The sequence below is a fragment of the Peromyscus eremicus genome, chromosome 4 (genome assembly GCF_949786415.1).
Source record: "Peromyscus eremicus chromosome 4, PerEre_H2_v1, whole genome shotgun sequence".
Lineage (NCBI taxonomy): Eukaryota > Metazoa > Chordata > Mammalia > Rodentia > Cricetidae > Peromyscus > Peromyscus eremicus.
This window is the reverse complement of record NC_081419.1, coordinates 87,632,617-87,651,982: the sequence shown is the minus strand read 5'-3', so window position 1 is coordinate 87,651,982 and position 19,366 is coordinate 87,632,617. Positions and strand designations below refer to the sequence as shown.

At 39.6% G+C, this 19,366-nt stretch overlaps 1 protein-coding gene across 6 annotated transcripts in view; it reads right to left on the bottom strand.

The window, feature by feature from the left end:
* Fmn1 (formin 1) overlaps positions 1-19,366 on the bottom strand; it is a 374,621-nt gene that overhangs the window by 23,627 nt on the left and 331,628 nt on the right. For all 6 annotated transcript variants that reach the window (XM_059261098.1, XM_059261099.1, XM_059261101.1 and 3 more), the window contains one exon: positions 591-642. In XM_059261098.1, coding sequence (XP_059117081.1) covers positions 591-642 — 52 coding nt within the window. The remainder of the gene's footprint in view (positions 1-590; positions 643-19,366) is intronic.

The following is a 19,366-nucleotide window of genomic DNA, read 5'->3' as shown; positions in this document are numbered from 1 at the left end:
GAAGAACCCTAGGGTCTCTTCTGACTTCTGAGGGAGTTTTTGTCCATAGAAGGTATCCCTCTTTCTGCCTGTCCCTTGTCTATAAAACCCTCTACCATCTGAGAAAAGAAACTGAAGCCAATCTCCTAGCTATTTATGGGAGTGGTCTAACCTAGTTATGATACTAAAAGAAAGTTAACTCTCTTCCTAACTTCCATGAGGTGGTTCAGGAACAGAGTAGGAAGGAGAGTCAAATGGATGGAACAGAATCATGACCTATGTGATGGGAGGGGCATCACTTCTGGCTTACTATTCATAGATGTTTCAACAGACAGGATCCAAGGACTAGCTGTTCAAACACAATCCAAGTGAGATGAATTAGTCATAAATGGTCAAATGGCACAAGACTCTACAAAGAGGTAGGAAATAGAGCAATGCTGCCCAGGCCTTGTAGAGGAAGGGCTGAGATGAGGAGTTAGTGCTTCACAGTTTCAGAGTTTTGGATGGAGTTCAAGAGAAGATAGTTGCACAGCAATGGGAATATCCCTTATGATTATAAAAATAAAGGATGTCTAGTCAGAAAGAACTGAGTCCAACTCAGAGCTACTTACCTTTTCTGTGCATTCTCCAAGTGCATTTCTTCCATTTTATGCTCTTTTTTGGCTGTGGAAGAGAAATAATAATGAATAAGCTATTTTCTTACATAATAACCCTTGTGTAATCATATAGCTTTGATCACATCAATTCATTATTACAGGAATTCAAGAGTGCATTTGAGTCACATGCCTGGAGATCATGTTCAAAAACATTGCCTTCTTGAGCATGGCTGTAGCTAGCCACAGTCAAATAACTCTGTTTTGTCTGGAACACCCTTGAGAATGAAAGGGAATGATAATAATTATAGCTGGAAAAATACATAAATTGGAAAAGTTCTGATAGATGTGGTTACTTGAGGTATAGCTGGCCTCCTCATGATCCTTACCATAGGCCCATTGTGCTCTCTCTCACCCCCAAACATAGTAGAGTAGTGTCTGCAGCAACTCTGCTGGAGTTCCAGAGCAAGCACAAGAATCCTTGCACAGTTTTCCTTCCATTCACAAGTTCAGTCTAGGGGAACCCATGAATGTTTGTCTCAGATCAACATTTTGTAAATGCATTAGGAAAGAAATGCGTAAGATTACTGTGGAAATTAATGACACTGAGATACAATATGAATCTACAGATGAAGAGTTCATGTTCTGGGATTCTTTAATAAGGAAATTTCATTCTAGGTATTTTAAATTTTTTTCTACTTTGAAGATGATATTATTATGTATGAAAATAACATTCATACCTTTAAAATACCCAGAAAAAAATAAGTAGGCCACAGCATAATCTATGGGCAATCTAAGATGACTTTAAATGAATGAACAAAAAGTCTGTCATAATAATCTCTATTGAGATACTTCATGAAGGGTATTAAAGGATTTACAATATTAGCATTGTATAAAACTTGGGTCTGCCACTTACTACCTTTGTGTGGGACTATGGAGAAGTTACTCATGACCAAATGCTTAATCATTGCCTCATCTGCCCTCCAAGAACAGCCATAGTAATCACTGTCAAGGTTAAATGAGATAATGCAGGTACAGGGCTTAGCACACAACACATGCTCCCTCCATGACATGACAGCATTTATTAACACCTCATCCTCATTTTCTTTGTCACTCATTCAGAAATGGGTCCCCTCCCCGATATCATACTTGACATAACTTCTAAAGTGTTCATAATGTCCTAGGAGGCCCTGGCTCCTTGGAGATACCATCCTTTCTTTCCCATGTTCATTTCTGTGTGGCCAGATGAGGTTTGAGCACACTGAGTGCATCTGAGACTCTTTGCCCCTGCAGTTTCTCTCCCCTGGAGTACCCCGCTTGGACTCTACATAGCTGTCTTCCTCCTTTCATTCAGGTCTCAGCTCCAATGCCAGCTTCTCTGATGGGTCTCACCACAGAGAAGAACATCCATTCCCATCTCTCATCCCCAGGTCCTCCCTCATGGTCTCTTCCTTTTTGCTTTACTTCCCCACCCATTGCCTCTATCTGCCCAACAGATGAGACTACTCCTAATACCATATCTGCCTATAATACCACAGTATAATGTAAGCTCCACCAGAATAGTGACTTCACAGTTTTGTTGCTTTCTGCTGTAAGTCCAAATGTGGTATTGAGTTTTTATACACATCAGTGTATATATTGGTCATGAAGTACTTAAAAGGAGAAAGACTGGCTTTCCTAAGCAAACAACTGAATATTTAGAATATAAATATAAACTAAATATTGTGGGATAATGTGGTATGTCATTACTATGTACATTATTTTTCAAGTAATAAAATTGCAACAATGTTAAATAGTCTGGCTTTTATAAGTGCATCATTTTATGGCGGCTAAGTAGTACTATGGCCCTCCTTTGCTATAAGACTTCCCCATAGTCCCAATAGACATTTCTGTGCATTACTCTGATTCTCTGCCAATCAGATGCTGAGAAATAACCTGAATCTCTCAGGTTCCAAGTGTCCCTCAAATGTGAAACAAATCGAAGATTTTTTTTTCATGTCAAATGATTTTAAACTACATGCATGGCTAAACAGAAGGACAAATTCCTTTGAGCCTTGATGGTCTTCCTAGAGCACCTATGCTGTTCTGTCTGTCATTGGATAGTTTCCAGTTGGCCACATCTATGATGTAGCAAGTCAACTATGGCCAACCTGTCACTACATATGAATTTAGTGACAAGAAATAGTATATGCAAACTGAGTAAACTAGCAGGTAAGACCTTCAACATCACTTCGAATATGGTGACTTGAAAAGAAACAATGTCTGAAAATGCAAAGCAGGTTGTTATTGAGAGGTAACGAACTCCACAGAATCTCTGAGAGTTTGGGAGAAAGGGTTCTAAGGAAAGTGATAAGACCTAGTGCCTTTCATTTTTCCCATGCTAAGGGGCTCTGTACAGACAGAAAGGGACACACTGTGATGTAGATTCTCAACCAGCCTAACATATTTTGCTACCATAAGGAGTGATATTTCTGACAGTGCCACTGACCATTTTAAGTTACCAAATGCTCCATTTAAGCCAAATTCAAATATATTGTTTAGAAAGAAAATGTTTAAAGACTGGATTCATGGACTCAGAAACTAAAATTCCAATATCATTAACAAATAAAGCAATTTGGGGCCAAGTGTAAGAATCTCAGTGATCTCAAATTCGAGCTCTCATTTCTCAGAATTGGAGTTGAAGTCCTGGGGTGGGTAGGTGGATGGGAAATGACAAAGTGATGAGAAAGCTCTGTTCCATTCAAGAGATGGTAGGTGCTCATCTTATTACTGCATCTTCCATATTTCAGAGAGAAGAAAGGATAAGTTAATGTTTAGCAACACTTCATACAGCAAAGAGAATACTCTTGTTGGTCATAGCTTCCTTGGCAACCAGTGACACCAGCCTGAAGCAGCTATCAGCATCTTGAACTAGGTGAGTTCATTCGTAGATTCCATGTGGCCAGACCCTATTTTAAGTGCGTGGGATCTAGCAGAAAGCAGAGCTGCATCTCCACAGAACTTTGACTTGAGTTAGGAAAGAAAGGTAGCTAAACCTGACAGGATAGGGCACACTGTAAGCAACTGTTGGCAACTGGTAGCAGGAGATTTTTTAGAGTACAGATGACACCCACAAAAGGAGCCTTTGTGAGTGAGTTACTGAATTAGTCTAGACAGTCAAAGCTGGAGTACCCATATGCTGGTACTAGCTTCAAAACAGAGGGTACAATATATTGATAATAATGAACCTTGTGAAAATTTTCCTTATCCTACAACTTTAACTAATGTCCCTGGATCTACATATGGAATGTACTTAATCTTCTACTAGGCAAAGTCACACGAGTAAGTGGCATTTCAGTGTTTCTAAGTTTTCTTTCCCCCACAATTTAAACTGTGGCATTACTAGTGGGGGTAGGGTGGATAGGGTTCTTAGAAGACCAAGTTTGAAGTTAGAAGATTAAATTGGGGTGGTTTGTCAGCTGGCATCAGGAGATATGGGAAGATAACACAGGGCACCCCCACCTTGCTCCTGGCTCTTGTTTACAAGACTCTCTTTAAAAGCCTATAGGAAGTTAAATATAATTATTTTCCAAATTGGGGGATAAAGTCACAGTTTTTAAGACAATAAAGGTAATTTAAAAGAATTCCAACAATAAGAAGACTCACTTAACACCAATTCCAAACTTCTTATCAAGGCTACACGTCCAGGGGTCTCTAACCTTTTCATACTGCAACCCAACATTGCCATCTACAGATATGTCAGGTTCATGTCTAGCTATGCTGGTTCATTTTTGTGAACTTGACATGAACTAGAGTCACTTTGGAAGAGGAACCTCAGTTGAAGAATTACTTCCATCAGATTGGGCATATCTTGATGAATGATTAATGTGGAAGGGCCCAGCCACTGTAGATGGTGTGACCCCTGGGCAGGTGCTTTGATGCTATTTCAGTAATGACCAAACATCTTTACCAGTAGATTATAAAACTACTTTCTTTGCTTATTCACAAGAAGCGACTCATCTGTTGCTTGAGATTGTAAAAATTCAATCACATCTTTAGACTCTGATTCTCATTCTAATTCTTTTATCTGTCTGCACTACAGTTATTGCCCCCAAAGACTGGAACCTCTCAAAGTCAAACACAGGGGTAGGAATCAACTTCCTCCAAACTCCTGTTAGTGTTGGTATTTTTGAGCTCCTCCTATAAATCACAAATGCTTTTTAAAATAAATCCAGAATGGTGAGTCTTCTCTAGAATGTTTTTCAATTTACCTTGTCTCTATTCACCAGAGGAAATCAGTATGTGTGGTAGGTGTAGCATTACAAAATGAATTTATATGACTTTTTTTTTTTTTTTTGGTTTTTCAAGACAGGGTTTCTCTGTGTAGCTTTGCGCCTTTCCTGGAACTCACTTGGTAGCCCAGGCTGGCCTCGAATTCACAGAGATCCGCCTGACTCTGCCTCCCGAGTGCTGGGATTAAAGGCGTGCGCCACCACCGCCCGGCTTTATATGACTTTTTGTTGTTGTTTTTCAAGACAGAGTAGTCCTGGCTGTCCTGGAACTAGCTCTGGAGTCTAGGCTGGCCTCAAACTCACAGAGATTCCGCCTGCCTCTGCCTTCCAACTGCTCAGATTAAGGGTCTGCCTGGCATAAAATGAGGTTATTAAACAAGACTTAAAAGTCAAACATACTCCTTGATTCATAGGCTGCAGAATGGCTGTTATGTTTATAGGCAAAAAAATAAAAACAAAACAAAACAAACAACAACTGTAATTCACTGTCCATCTCAATTAGAGCTCCTGGCCCACTAGACGTCTTGTCAGTGAGCAATGGCATTTTGAGAGGAACCTTTTTCCCCTCTTCTTTCTGAGCAGTCTCAACAGTGGGCTTAGAATATCCAGCAAACCATGTTGAAAACAGATGTGCTGTCAGCTAAGTGTTCTTGTTCCATTAACGGAACCCAAACAGGAGAATTAGTATCCTTAAGGGTCTAAGGATGTTCATAGTAGAGAAATGGCAAAAAAATTACCAGCTGCATTAGTCCCTGGTGAGTCAGCCTGTGCCCTGAAACCAAGCCTGACCTCTACTCTGCAGCTGTGGAAGTCCTCCAGGACATTTTCTTCTAATATGAAGCCTTTTCATATACATTGGCTGTCTGTTGTTATATGTAACCACTATCCTCATTGATAAGCTAGAACTTCTGGGTAACATGCTGCAGCCTTGATAACATTATTTGCTAATTTAGTTTCTAGATTTATGTCACAGAGATGAAGCTTGCCTTAAACTTTTCTTCTGTAGCCACGTCTCCTCCCTAAGCATTCAAAGAATAGAGGATTCGCTGGTTTGACTTCCTATCTGGGTCACTAATATTTGTATGTTCACTGGATTAGCACTTTTAATTTCCTCTGGAGTGTTTCCTTTGCATCGTCTGGTTGGCTAGTTACTTGGTGCAAGAGACCTAACTTCTTTCTGTCTTGTGCTCTGACACGCTTTCCTCATTCTACTGTGTCATTCCTAGGTTGAGATGTGAAATGAGGGGCTCTTCCTTTCCCTTGACCACCCAGATGCCACTGTAGGGTTATTAACTGGCCTGACTGTGTCTCCAGGAACAGAAGGAGAAGAAATGGCCAGTTGGTGGAGCAGACAGAGACACACATTTATGGAGTAGGTTTCCAGTCTTACATAGGCAGAGTTTATGGGCTCCAAAACAATTGGGTCGGTAACACCAAAAAACACTCCTGAGGCTGGAGCAATGGCTCGGCAGTTCAGAGCACTTCCTACTCTTGCAGAGTTCAGTTCCCAGCACCCAGGTTCAGTGGCTCACAGCTGCCTGTAACTCCAGATCTAGGGGGTATGATGCTCTCTCCTGGCCTCTGTGGGTATTCACACTCATGTGCACATACACACATACACACACACACACACACACACACACACACTAAACAAACAAAAACCTAAAAATAAATATAAAAGAAAAAAATCCCTGGTCACAGATAACCATAATACATATGATAACAAAGAAAAATACAAAATATTACACAAACCTAAATATGACAGAAGGAGACACATGAGCAGATGCTTTTGGGAGGATGGCAGTGTTCCCCAGTAAGGCAGGGTTGCCCTAGACATTCCATTTGTTTAGATGCACCCATGGCTCCTTGAGTTGGGGATGGTCATTACAACATTTCAGAAAAGTATTTTTCTTTTAGGATATAAGATCCACAACAGACTTTAGTAGATGAGAATTTTGCTTGTCATTACTTAAGGTTAGATCAAGTATGTTCTACAGGAAATGCCAAAATTTTCCCACTTAACAATGGAGCCCTGATCCCTCCCATCATTTTATGTTAATGCTCTGACAAGTCATTTTGTTCTTATTTAATCTTCAAGAGAGAAAGTGATTTACTGTTTTACAAATATCTAGGAGTCAAGAGGGGAGAGGTAAGACAAAATGTGCTTAGGATTAATCTAAACTTTTTGCAAGTTAATGACCATTGAATTCTGTGCTATCTAGCTTGATTAACTGGACCATGTTCCATATATCACAGAAAAGATGATAGAGGAGTCTGTTTTCTTTCTCTCTTTCTTTTTCTTTCTTTCTTCCTTTCTTTTTTTTCTTTCTTTCTGTAAGATGAATTGTTAAACAGTCTTATTAATAAAAAAAAACCAAAGCCAGATATTAGGGTAGATTCTGAAAGATCAGAGGAATAGGACAAACCAAAGCCAACCTCACCTTATTGATCCTCAGCTTCCAAAGAGACCCACTTCTTGTATACCCTCGCCTGTATTTCTTTCTGTTCTGCTCATTTCTTCTCTCCGCCCAGCTACATCACTTCCTCTTCCTGCCCAGCTCTGTCACTTCCTGTCTGTCTGTACAGACCTCCAGACCTTTATGGTTAACTAGTATTGGAATTTAAGGCATGTGCCACCACACCTGGCTCTGTTCCCAGAGTGGCCTTGAACTCACAGAGATCCAGAGGGATCCCTGCCCTCCTGAGTGATAGGATTAAAGGCATGTGCTACCATTCCTGACTTGTATGTCTAATATAGTGGCTGTCTTTTTCCACTGATTCTTGTATAATATTAAAGGGACCAGCCTTAATACTGTACATCCCAGAGGCTCAGGAAAGAGAACTACTAATGGCGAGGACTATTTTCAGAATCTCAGCACACCAAGCTCTATAGTCCACTTGCCTTAATTCCTCTAGCATAACATCCTATATACACAGCTTCAGTTCTGTTCTCATGCCTAGCTCCTTTCTTGCCTGATTTCTCTCTATACTTATCTACTGTTCCCTCTAAGTTCTATCTTAATTCTCTCATCTTAATTCTGCCTCATCTAGGTCCTTTTCATCTTGTTCTTACCCAGCTAATACTTCCCCATCTGATTCTTCCTCATCTTTCATCTTGTCCACACGTACTCTCCTTAACCCTCTCCATTTTCCATGTTCTCCCTAAGTCTCCCAGGAATCCAGTTATAAACCCAAGCAATAGCAAGCTCCTGGTTGAGCAAGGTCACCAGGCTTGAATTCCACAGGATCATAAAGGCAGGTTAGAATTTTCCTCAGGCAGTGACCACCAAGCTTCCAGGGTCAAACGGAGGGGTGATGGTGATAAGAATCACATTGAGGGGCAGTAATTGTTAATTATCATTTGCAACCCAAAAAGGAAGTGACTAATGGGGAAATGAATTAACTAAAGGCTAAATTTGGGTAATATCTAAGAAGAGGGATCTTCTATGCTCCACTATAGTCTTAAATGTGATTGGTAGAAAATGTTAAGAATCTGTAAATTACAGGTCGGGCGGTGGTGGCGGCAGCGCACGCTTTTAATCCCAGCACTTGGGAGGCAGAGGCAGGCAGATCTTTGTGAGTTCAAGGCCAGCCTGGTCTACAGAGTGAGATCCAGGAAAGGCGCAAAGCTACACAGAGAAACCCTGTCTCGGAAAAAAAAAAAAAAAAATCTGTAAGTTGCTAGGTCAATGGGAGAAAATAGAACTGCCTTCTTTTTTCCTGTGGCTCCTATCTGTCCAAGCTATCTGCCGTTTTTTCTGCAGGGTAGGGAAAAGCGTGCTCAGTTGCTAGGCAACCTATGCACAGCTAGATGCCTCTGGTGATAGTTAAAGGGAGATCTGGAACTAGAGGTAAGATTTGGGAAAGGAGGAAGTTAAGCTTAATTGGCACATCCACCAGGCTTTCTCAAACAGGTAGTCTGAACACTAAGTCTGTTCTTAGAGAGTACAGAGGTCTCTCTGACAAGGTACTTTCCTCCATCTGGGGATGGACCTGGCCAGATGCTGCCAATGACGATAATTACAGGGAGGCTTGAACTGGGGTTCTGGCTGTGCATAGCTGTCAGTGCACAAGGTTATCTAAATATTCCTTTAGTAAAGGGGAAATGGTGCCCAATAAATGATGGAAAAACTACAATAGCACACAAGAAACTCATAGCAGGAAACGGCTGATAATCAAAAGCTAAATATCACCATGGCTCCTTGAGCCTCAGCTTGACCTCTGGAAGGTCCTTGGCTTCTTCCAGGTATTAGCTTTGTCATAATCAGCTGAAATCTTACTTTGTATATTTTTGTGGCTTGCAGTATCTGATCCTCAGATAAACTTTATTGGGGGACACAGATAAAATATCACCACACCTTCCTTCCTTCCTTTTTTCCTTCCTTCCTTCCTTCCTTCCTTTCTTTTTCTTTCTTTTAAATATAAGTGTCTTAGAGTAAAAGTTCCTTCTCTAACTTCTAGAATTGCTATCGTAAAAGACAATTATGCCATCATTCTGCTTAATGGTCTCTGTCTGTCTGTCTGTATCTGTCTGTCTATCTGCCTCCCCCACCCCACAGGACTCCAGTACACTTTTGCCTTGCACACTAAGCCTTTCTGACCAGGCTCTTCGCTCTCAACTCTTGCCCAATGTACCTTTTACACTGGACTTCAACATTATCTGGGCTTTCTCTCTAATGTTTTTATTTGGGAGGCAAGTGGCTGCTACTTGTTTTGAGTGGCTCTTCATCCCTTCTATTCCTCATCCAAGCTCCACTGCCAAAATATTTTTTTCCACTTCAGAAATAAAGCTTACAATTTTCCTGCTTAATGAAGCCCTCTAGGCCTCTTCCCACAGTGCAGAACCGGTCTTTCTATTATCTCCAATAGAACCATGTCCATGGCATGGTGCACAGTGCACTTTTGAGATCATCAGCTTCTGGTCTGCCTTTCCTACTCCATTTTGCTTCTTGAGAGTGGCAATCAAGGTTGTTTTTACTTATTTGAAAGATAGGTAAATGGACAGCAGAATTATCCACATTAACAGAACAGATTCCCAGGGAACCATATCTTCCTGAGGACAACAGGGTCTTTCTTGGCAGCACAACGCCCCCCCCCTCTCACACACACACACACACACACACACACACACACACACACACACACTCTCGTTTGCAACAAAATAATAGGAGTAAAGTAGCATCCAAATGGCAGAGTATACTATTTCTATCCCAATATATACTGCTTTCATTTGGAGTCCAAATTTTGCACTGTTTTCACAAGTACAAGTACCATTAGCCTATGAGTTTTCAAAATATACTACATTTTTTTCCTAGGCTTAATTTTGTTAAAGGGGAAGGTTCTATAAATAAGATTGGACAGTCAGAAAATATGCAAACTAAAACCGACAGCATGTAAATATCCCCAAGTCTTGGAACTTTGAATCTCACGCATTCACATGATGGGTGTAAGTGAAGAAGACTGTGGACTCTATTCTAAACATAATAAAGTCATATTTATGAATACTCAGAGAGGGTAGTAAAATGTGAAGTGAGGGGAAGGGATAGAGGTTGGAAGATCTTCCAAGTATTCTTTACACAGTCTATTACACTTTAATATACCATGGTTTATGGACCCAGTGTGGTTGGCATAAACCCACAGGACACACAGTAAAGAAGCCGATGTTTTTATAGCAGTACAGGTGGAGGAGTTGGGCGATGTTAAAGAGGAAACAAGGGGAGCATGCTCTGGCTCATGGGACATCCAAGTGATGTGAACAATGCCTGTCATTTTTCATTTCTTAGGAAATTACCTCTTCATGTGCTTTTCCAGGAAAAAGCAGTGACTTCTGGCAAGCCAGCCTGCAACATGCCAACACAGAGAAAGCCTTGGCCTTTCACACTCGGTTACATGGAACCATTGAGTTAGGGAGGGCTCTTACATCTTACTTTCTTCCTCCCCCTTTTAAAACTCTATTTATTTATTTATTTGTTTGTTTGTTTGTTTAGAGGGAGGGTCTTGCTATGTAGCTTTGGCTGGCCTGAACTCCCTATGTAGACCAAACTGACCTCAAACTCATACAGATCTGTCTGCATCTGCCCCACGTTCTGGGATCAAAGGTGTGTATCACCATGCCTGACTCTCTCGGTCTGTTTGCCCATGAAAAATGATATCGTCTCATCTTCCTGTCTTATTAGTTTTCCTAGTTGTGGTTAAACTAGAAGAATGGTTATTTCTGGTTTGCCACAGGGCTTTCCTTTGCCAGTATCCAGGTACGTGCATAGTGAAGATGACCAGCATGTTATGTGTAAAGTGGTGGGAGGCTGTGTGATGGTTCCCAGAGGGATGTAGATTGATGTCCATGTCCCTTTACACTACAACACCAAGGCTTGGAGCAAAAAGAACGAGGAAAAGGCAGTGTAACTGACACCTTTGAAGAGGGCTCTCGGGTCATAAAGCAAAGAAATAGATAAAAGGAGTTAATCATCTTAATTTTTCTTTGAATATAAAAACCAGTAAATTTGTGTATATATGCCACATTTCCTTTATCCATTCTGTCCTTAGGTATCTAAGCTGGATCTAGGATTTTGGCTCATAACGTAGTACATTGTCTGATGTCCCTACTATTTCCCAAGGAGCTTTGTTTTTCACCGGAATTCTCACATGCTAAGGTGGTATCTAGGACCTGCACTAGACCATGCATTTTCCAAAGGAAAATACATATCAGAGAGAAAGTTCTGAGCTGAAATTTCAGCTTTCACCCTGAATTTCCTGGCTCTTGGTACTTTAAAACAGACCATGGGGGTAAAATTTTAGAATGATCTGGTGAGAGAGGCTAATTAACACTAATGGGAGGCAGGTGGTTGAGTTCTCAGGCAGCTCTTCAATCTCTGTGTTATGCCTCCTCGGACCAGGCCAATACATACCTTAATTAATTAGTATTAATTAAGTGACATATCTTTTACAAAAAAAAGTATTCTCATGTATTTTATAGATACTTCTCCATACTCATATTTCTAAAATATGCCTTCTTACCTGGAGACGAATATACATGAACCATAGCATGAGTGTTGACCCTAGGTAATTTCCTAGGATTTTTGTAGTTCCAAAGTTCTCCAATGTAAGATTTTATTTTATCGAGTATATAACAATTGGAAATTAAACATATATTTATTGGATTTTTCAGTTATAGAATGGTATCCTGCTCCATATCCCCTTCCATCCAACTGTCTCCACCAATGACATCCAAAGAGGGCCAATCTGCTGACTGAGCAATTGTTAAGGAAGCCATCTAATGTAACTGATCAGGATAATCAGTTTGGTGGTGTCAGCACTGATTATTCTGAGAGCTTGCCAAGTGCTAAGATGTGTCAGGGACACAGCTAAAGGATTTAAACAGGTCCTTTAATGTCTACACTGGATAGTAATGGGGACAAAATATCAAATGACTCCTTGACTTTCTAACTCCTGGGTCTGGAGAAGCTGTTTAACTTGGCTAAGGCTTGGTTTTCTATGGAACAATAAGAACTACTTTAGACAGTTGTCAAAATAATTAAGAGACACTGGCAAGGGCCATGGCCACTGCACCTTGCCTAGCACATTCATCCAGTAAATGCCAGCTACTATAATGACTTGTGCCACCCCTGTTCTTTGCTCTATGGAACATTTGCTTGCCCACCATTTCTTGTACTCCAGCAATACTTGTTTGAGCAATGGAGCATCCTGTTGATCCCTTTTGTAACCTGTGCACCCCAGAGTATTTCCCCAAGGTTTGACACACTTAGTATTAGATCCACAAACCCCAAAGCATGCTTGCAAAGAATACTGTGAGAAATGCCATGGAATAATTTAAATTACAAGGGAACAAAGGAATGTAAAATAGTAGACAGGCTGTTGTTGAGATGTTAAAATGTGTGTCATAGAAATGATGCATGATCACAACAATATTCTATCTATTTAAGTATCAGGAGGAATTAAGAAGCCAAATTGTTATGATCTCTACCCCTCCTCTCTTGTTAAAATGGCTTTTGTTTTTCACATGATTTGAGTTGCCTTTTAATGAATTAATGTCATGTAATATAGTTTTAAAAACCACAAACAAACAAAAGATAATATTTGGATGCAGGGGCAGAGTGTACCCAAAAGGGAGTGATCTGTCTAATGTCATAAAATTCATTTGAACAAAAAAGAATCTGCTCTCTGTCACCTGTCTAGCTTTTACTATATCACACTGTTATTGTCCATAGGTCTTGGCTAGAAAAAAACCACAAAACTGTCATATCTTTATAGGATCAAGCAGAAAAATAAGTTATAACTGAAAAATGAGAATCTGCACAAGTAAAATTTAAGTGGATAGTTACCCACACTGAACCCTTTTATTTATATTGAATATACACATGGATGTGGATTTCTACTGTCTCTATAAAACAATCATTCTACATATTTTATGAATTGTCCAGACATGTATCCAATATAAAGAATGATTTCTAGCTGGGGGTATAGCTGAGTAGAGTGCTGGCCTGCATGCATGAGATCCTGGGGGCTTGATCTTCTTTCCCATTCTTAAAAACAATGGCTTTCATCACATTATAAAGCACTAACTAGATTTTTTTAAAGGTGGTATACATGATAAGAAGTTTTAATAACTCAAGACCGATCATTACTAATCCAAAACTAAGAGGAAAAAATCTAACAGGGCATCTATTCCCTTTCAAAGGATATTTCTTTTTCATTTAGATTCATTTACACTAAACCTCGGCTATCTTTGTTGCTTAAAGCATTTTGTTAAATAAGGGAAGCTTTCTTTCTAGAATACAGTTGTTTAGATGTTTAGTCATAACAGCTAGTACACTGCCAAAAATCCCCTGCAAGTAACCACAGAGAACTATTCTGGCTGTAACCAGTCTTTCAACAGTGCCCTGCCCAGTTCACGGCATCCTTAGGAAACCGAATTCAAGGGGCCACAGGAACTCTTAATAAAACAGCTCAACTTTCCTGACACTAAGTGTTGCTTCAAGATCAAAATATCCTCTAAATTACTTTGCTTTCATTTGAACAAGGATTTGTTGTATTGGGGACTGAAATGGGCCAACTAGCAAGGATACCCTAAAAAAAACCCATAACTTTCATAGCTGTGATGTTACTCATATCTAAGAGTGATGAAGGCGAGCAGGGGTTGTTTAGGTAGTATTTCTAGTAAAAGAAAATACTGGAGAAACTGGGATCCATCCCCCAACTACTATGGAGACATTTTCACATTGAAGCATTTTTGATTTGCTCGGCCAGCAGAAGATACACAGATGGCATGTTAGTACAGCTGACCATAACTGGAGCCAGTGCAAGGAAACAAAGAAATGGGGCTTGGTATAAAAGGTGATTGCACTATGTATGTATAAGTGCTGGTGGGAAAGCACTGATAGCAAGCTCAACCCAGCTCCCAGCAGAGGCCTCCAGAGTCGCCTTCAGACAACTCCATCCACTCCCAAAGAAGGCTCTGATGAGAAAAATCTGCACAGCAATGGATAAAAATTGGGTTATGGTAATGATTTGAAAATGGAGTCAATAAGAATGAAGGTTAAAGTAGTGTTTTTTTAAGGCAATCTTTACACTTTTTCCAGATTGTATAATAAGTCCTCATTATAGAACATTTATATATTAACCATGAGAATAAAAGCAGCACAGGATCATTTCCTGAAGTAGTGACCCCTAATAATGTTAACCCAGTTTCATGAATGTAATTATCTATAAGTTCATATTGGTGATTGTTCATATGTATGAAATCATATTAACTCTATAATGCTTTTTCTCCTAACATGCTAAGGTCAACTTTTAATTGAATAATTTTATAATTAATTTATATTGAAATTTAACATCATTGAAAATAATTAGAGAAAATTTCCCTTTTATTCATATGGGCTATGGAACCCTATTCAAATACAACAGTGTGCTAGAAACTCACAAGGATAGCAAAACAATTTTCTGGAAGTATTTCTTAAATGAGACCTTATTGGAGAAGTGTTTAGGTAGGATTATTAAAATATTATCAACTATAATGAGTGCAGATTGATGTGTTTTGATTTAGTTTGGAAATAATACATCTCTTTGGCCTTAGCCTCGACCTTTCTGTTTAGTAGACAAAATGCTTTGGATGTCTACAAGTGATAAAATGGGGTTTAATCCCACAAAATAAGCTATTTTTTCTCATGCTTAATTATTTGATATCTGGGAAATGTAGAGCAAAGAAAATATCCTTTAATGGAAGAGAGAGGGAAGGAGAGAGAGAGAGAGAGAGAGAGAGAGAGAGAGAGAGAGAGAGAGAAATTAAGTTCCGTAAATTCTTAAAATTGAGTGTGAAGCCCCAGGGCCTAGGACAATACCTCTCTCTCACCCTTTAGGAATGGGGCTCTCTCAAACTCTGAGACATGAAAATGTTGCAAATATTAGGTAGACTGGAGAAGCTCGGCTACCGTCTTTAGGCAGGAGCCTGGAGGTAACTGAGCAACCATCATGAAGGTGATTTTAGAAAAAAAAAAAAAAAAAAAAAAGGTGGTAGTGGTGGTGGTGGTGGTTTAGGGGTAACTCCTGAAATGATAGGCCTGAAATATTTTTCTGGAGAAAACCCATACCATCACCTCCTTCTGCAGGATGGATGATAAGGATGATTTATGAAGCGGAAGTCATTTCTATGATTGTGCTTGGAGGGGGGATTGGTGTCACGTGATCTGCTGAGCCAGGCTCGGCAGCGGCGAGCTGAAGGGGAACCCCACATGTTCAACCCAGGCTGGGGCCCACCTCTTCAAGGGATTCCAGAGCTGGGGGAGGGGAGAGGAGAAGCCGCTGCCTCGGGATCTGGCAGCCCCTCCCCCGCGCAGGCTCATTAAGGGACACACTGCCCTCCTTATTTTCTCTCTCCTTTTAAAAAGTATTACTACTGCTGCTGTGCCGGAGTAGGAGCTCATTGTAAATGCGCAGCAGGATAGTAGCAAAGCCCAGATTAATTCCCCATGGATTTATATGGGTCGTTCTCACCCACGATGACTTGTACGGGTTTCAAAGGTGCCTATGCTGCTGTTTTTATGGCGGGTCACTAACTTTATTCTGGCATATGGCAGTTGGCGCCATGACACGGAGTGAACATTTTATACCTGAATTAAAGTGGATATTTGACAGTTTCTGTCAGAAAGTTCAGAGCAAAGAATTTGTGGGACAAGATTTATTGCATATTTTATATGGGACACATCTGTTTCTTTGCTAGCTTTGTTCCTTCCCTTAAATTTTTTTTAAAAAAAAATAAGTTTCTTAAAGAAACATAATGACAGATAGAAAAAAAAAAATCCAAAGCAGAAAAAAAGGTCAAAGTAGTAAATTTAGACCCAACTTTAAAAGAACAAGAGAAAGAAAGAACAAACAAACAAAAAACAAAACAGCCTACTTACTTTGAGGAGGAAAAAGGATGACTCTCAGCCATGCATAGCTGCTCCATGAAACAGCGATGTTGGGAAAGGCAATTACTTTGTGGTTTGTTAAATACCACTCATAGTGAAGTTAAAAACTTCAGCGCACAGCTTACCATTTTCTACATACCTGAAGCAGGCCGGCAAGAGCAATCTGCTTATGATGTTCTTAATATTTGCCATCCTAAATGGTGGACTAATTAATAAGTCCAACCACAGAACAGTTAAATAAAAACTTCTAGTGATTTTGTCAAAATTTCAAATGACATGGTCAAAGATTTGTAAAAGGCTGTGTACGTGTCAGCTGGTACATAAAGACAATTGAGAAGCTGGAACATGGCTCTTACATACAAATGTTCATTCCCACTCAACGTAACGTCCATAAGCTTTCCTTTGTTGTTGTTGCTGTTCAAAGCACGGTCTTAGAGGTATTTTTAAGTTGATGGATGTATGCAGGGTTCCTACACTGTATTGGTGCATGTTGGTGGCCCTTTGTGCCCGGAATATATGCACACCGTAGAGTGAGTGAGAGATGGTTTGGATCTGCTTCATCTCATTTGTTTGGCTTTTCTGTTATTTTTTTCCTCCTCTACTTACATGTATTCCCATGAATAAATCCTTGTTCAGTTAAAAACTATTAGAAGACATTTAAACATTTAAAATTGATACGCCTAAAGATAAACGCAGACAACTTCCAACTGAAATCCATCAAGCCTGTGTGAAGGGTGGATGTAAACTCCATCTTCATCTAAAACTCTCCCTATTATAACAAGTGGACAGTCACTGAGGCTCCTGATCGCATAAACACTGGTCTCAACCTTGAGCCTCCTATCAACAAACAGAAGATTTTCCATTTAACTACAAAGAGAGACCCTTTAGTTATGAAGTCTGAAAACAAAACTAAAACTTAACACTCTTAAAAATATTTAAAAAAATTACTCGTGTGTGTATGTATATACGTTTGTGCATGCACACGTGTGTGTGTGTGTGTGTGTGTGTGTGTGTGCATGCGTGCTCCTGCACATACTTGACACTGAGTGTCTTTCTTGATTACTTTCCAGCTTGTCCTTGAAGCAGGGTCTCTCAATGACCCTAGAATTCACCCATTTTGTTTAGACTGGATGCCTCGGCATGCTCAGTGCTGGGATTGCAGCACTGACTGTAATGCCTGACTTTTAATTGTGTGCTAGGGATTGAACTCGGGTCCCCACATATATGTGGGAAGTACTTTACTGATTCCTCAGTTCTCTCAAAATAATTTCAGTGACTCTAGGTAATATGTAATCTCATTGTAAAAATATAACCATTAACAGGTAAAGTGCCTTCTGATTGCTTTATGTACCACATGCCCTATGCACCACTAACTAAACAGAGGGTCAAACTCTTCTTGAGCTTCTAAGCATCCCTGGTGCTAAACTGCAAGTTTCCTCAGACACTCAAGGGTAGACTCGCTTGCTAACCATGCACACACAATTTACATTCATTTAGGACTGTTAAGAGTCCTTCATTGTGACAGAATCATTTTATACTCCTAAGGTAGAATAACTTATTATGGAAGATTTTAGATTTGCAAAAGGGTTGGCACAAACCCCTGATTATCTAGGTTGAATATAATTCTTCTAAAGCTTTTCCCATCTTCAGAATTTGTTGATATTGTTGGCTGTATATATGTAATTATGCATATTTAATCTTGAGAGAGTTCATTAAATACTCCATATCTTTTGCCTTTTAAATAACTTTGAAGTGATATTTATATTGTGACTGAATTATAAAGGTGGTCTGAATTTTCTTATACTACTTACATCTTTTTTGTTTTGTCTTATCTTTTTACATTTAGGTCATTAATCATTTACAACCAAGTCAGGCAAGCAACCTCACCCCCCCTTTCTTTTGAAATATGAATAAGTGAAGTTCAAATATCACCGACATTACCCAAGAGTATCAACAATGGCATAGCCAATAACCTCATGATTTCACAGCAGCCATTTCTGCCTGCAATATGCCTATGTAAGATTTATCAGTAGTCAACCATGGATCCAGAATGAGCCCACTGGGCCCCAGGACTTCTTATTAAACTATTGGATACTACTGGATTCCGGTGGAGGAGCAGCCACAATATTCAGTTGTGTACCCACTGAGCAGTCCACTGGGCTCTAGAGGATAGTTCAAAACCCATATTCACACAGATAATCCTGGCTGAATTCAGTGGCTCTCAAAACAAAACAACCACAAAATGTCATGAATTGGAGAAGGGGACTTGTAAAAAGGAAGATGGAAGGGAGAATAAATGGTTACAATAACCACAATGCATGTTATACATGTACAGAATTGTCAAAGAACAAACTCAATGAAAGTCCAAAAAATATCAACAATGTTTTTCTGTCTCAGTCTCTCTCCCTCATTAATGTGTCGTTTCTGTCATTTTGTTTAGAGTGTTCAGCTGTCTGGGTTAAGCTGACCCATTCGTGTTTATTTTGACTTGTAGGAATTTGGCTTTATCCTAGCCATATTTATTTCCTCAATTCTTTTTACCAAGCTTTCTAGCTACTTCCTTTTCTGCTAACTTTTGTTGGAGTCACCAAATTGCCTTCCGTTATTTTTTCCTTTACTGGTTTCAACAAAATACATGCTAACTTTTTGGCTAATGAAACCGTGAATTCTTAATATCCATAGTAACTGTCATCCTCAAAGTATCGAGGGTAATTAAATATCAATTCAGTAATTTGCAATGAAGAATGAACGGCCTGATTTTCCATTGTAGTTCCTACAAAATTCAGTGGTCATGTGTCACGCCACATTCCAGTTGATGTCAGTCATCTGTAATTTTACTTAGAGAGCACCAAAATCACATGCTTCAGCATTAGTACTCATTAATACAACACTATTTTATTAATTTATTTGCTCATTGTATCATTTGTCCATTGAGGTCTTCCTGTTCTCATTTCCATTTTGAGGAAGCATAAGCTTAAGAGAAAATGAATAGTAACCTTGAACTCTGCTTCTCAAGAGAATGTACTTTCCTCATTCATTTTAACAATAATTTGGATAAGTGAAGAACTCTGGGTTTAAAATTTTTCCTCTCAGAAATTTT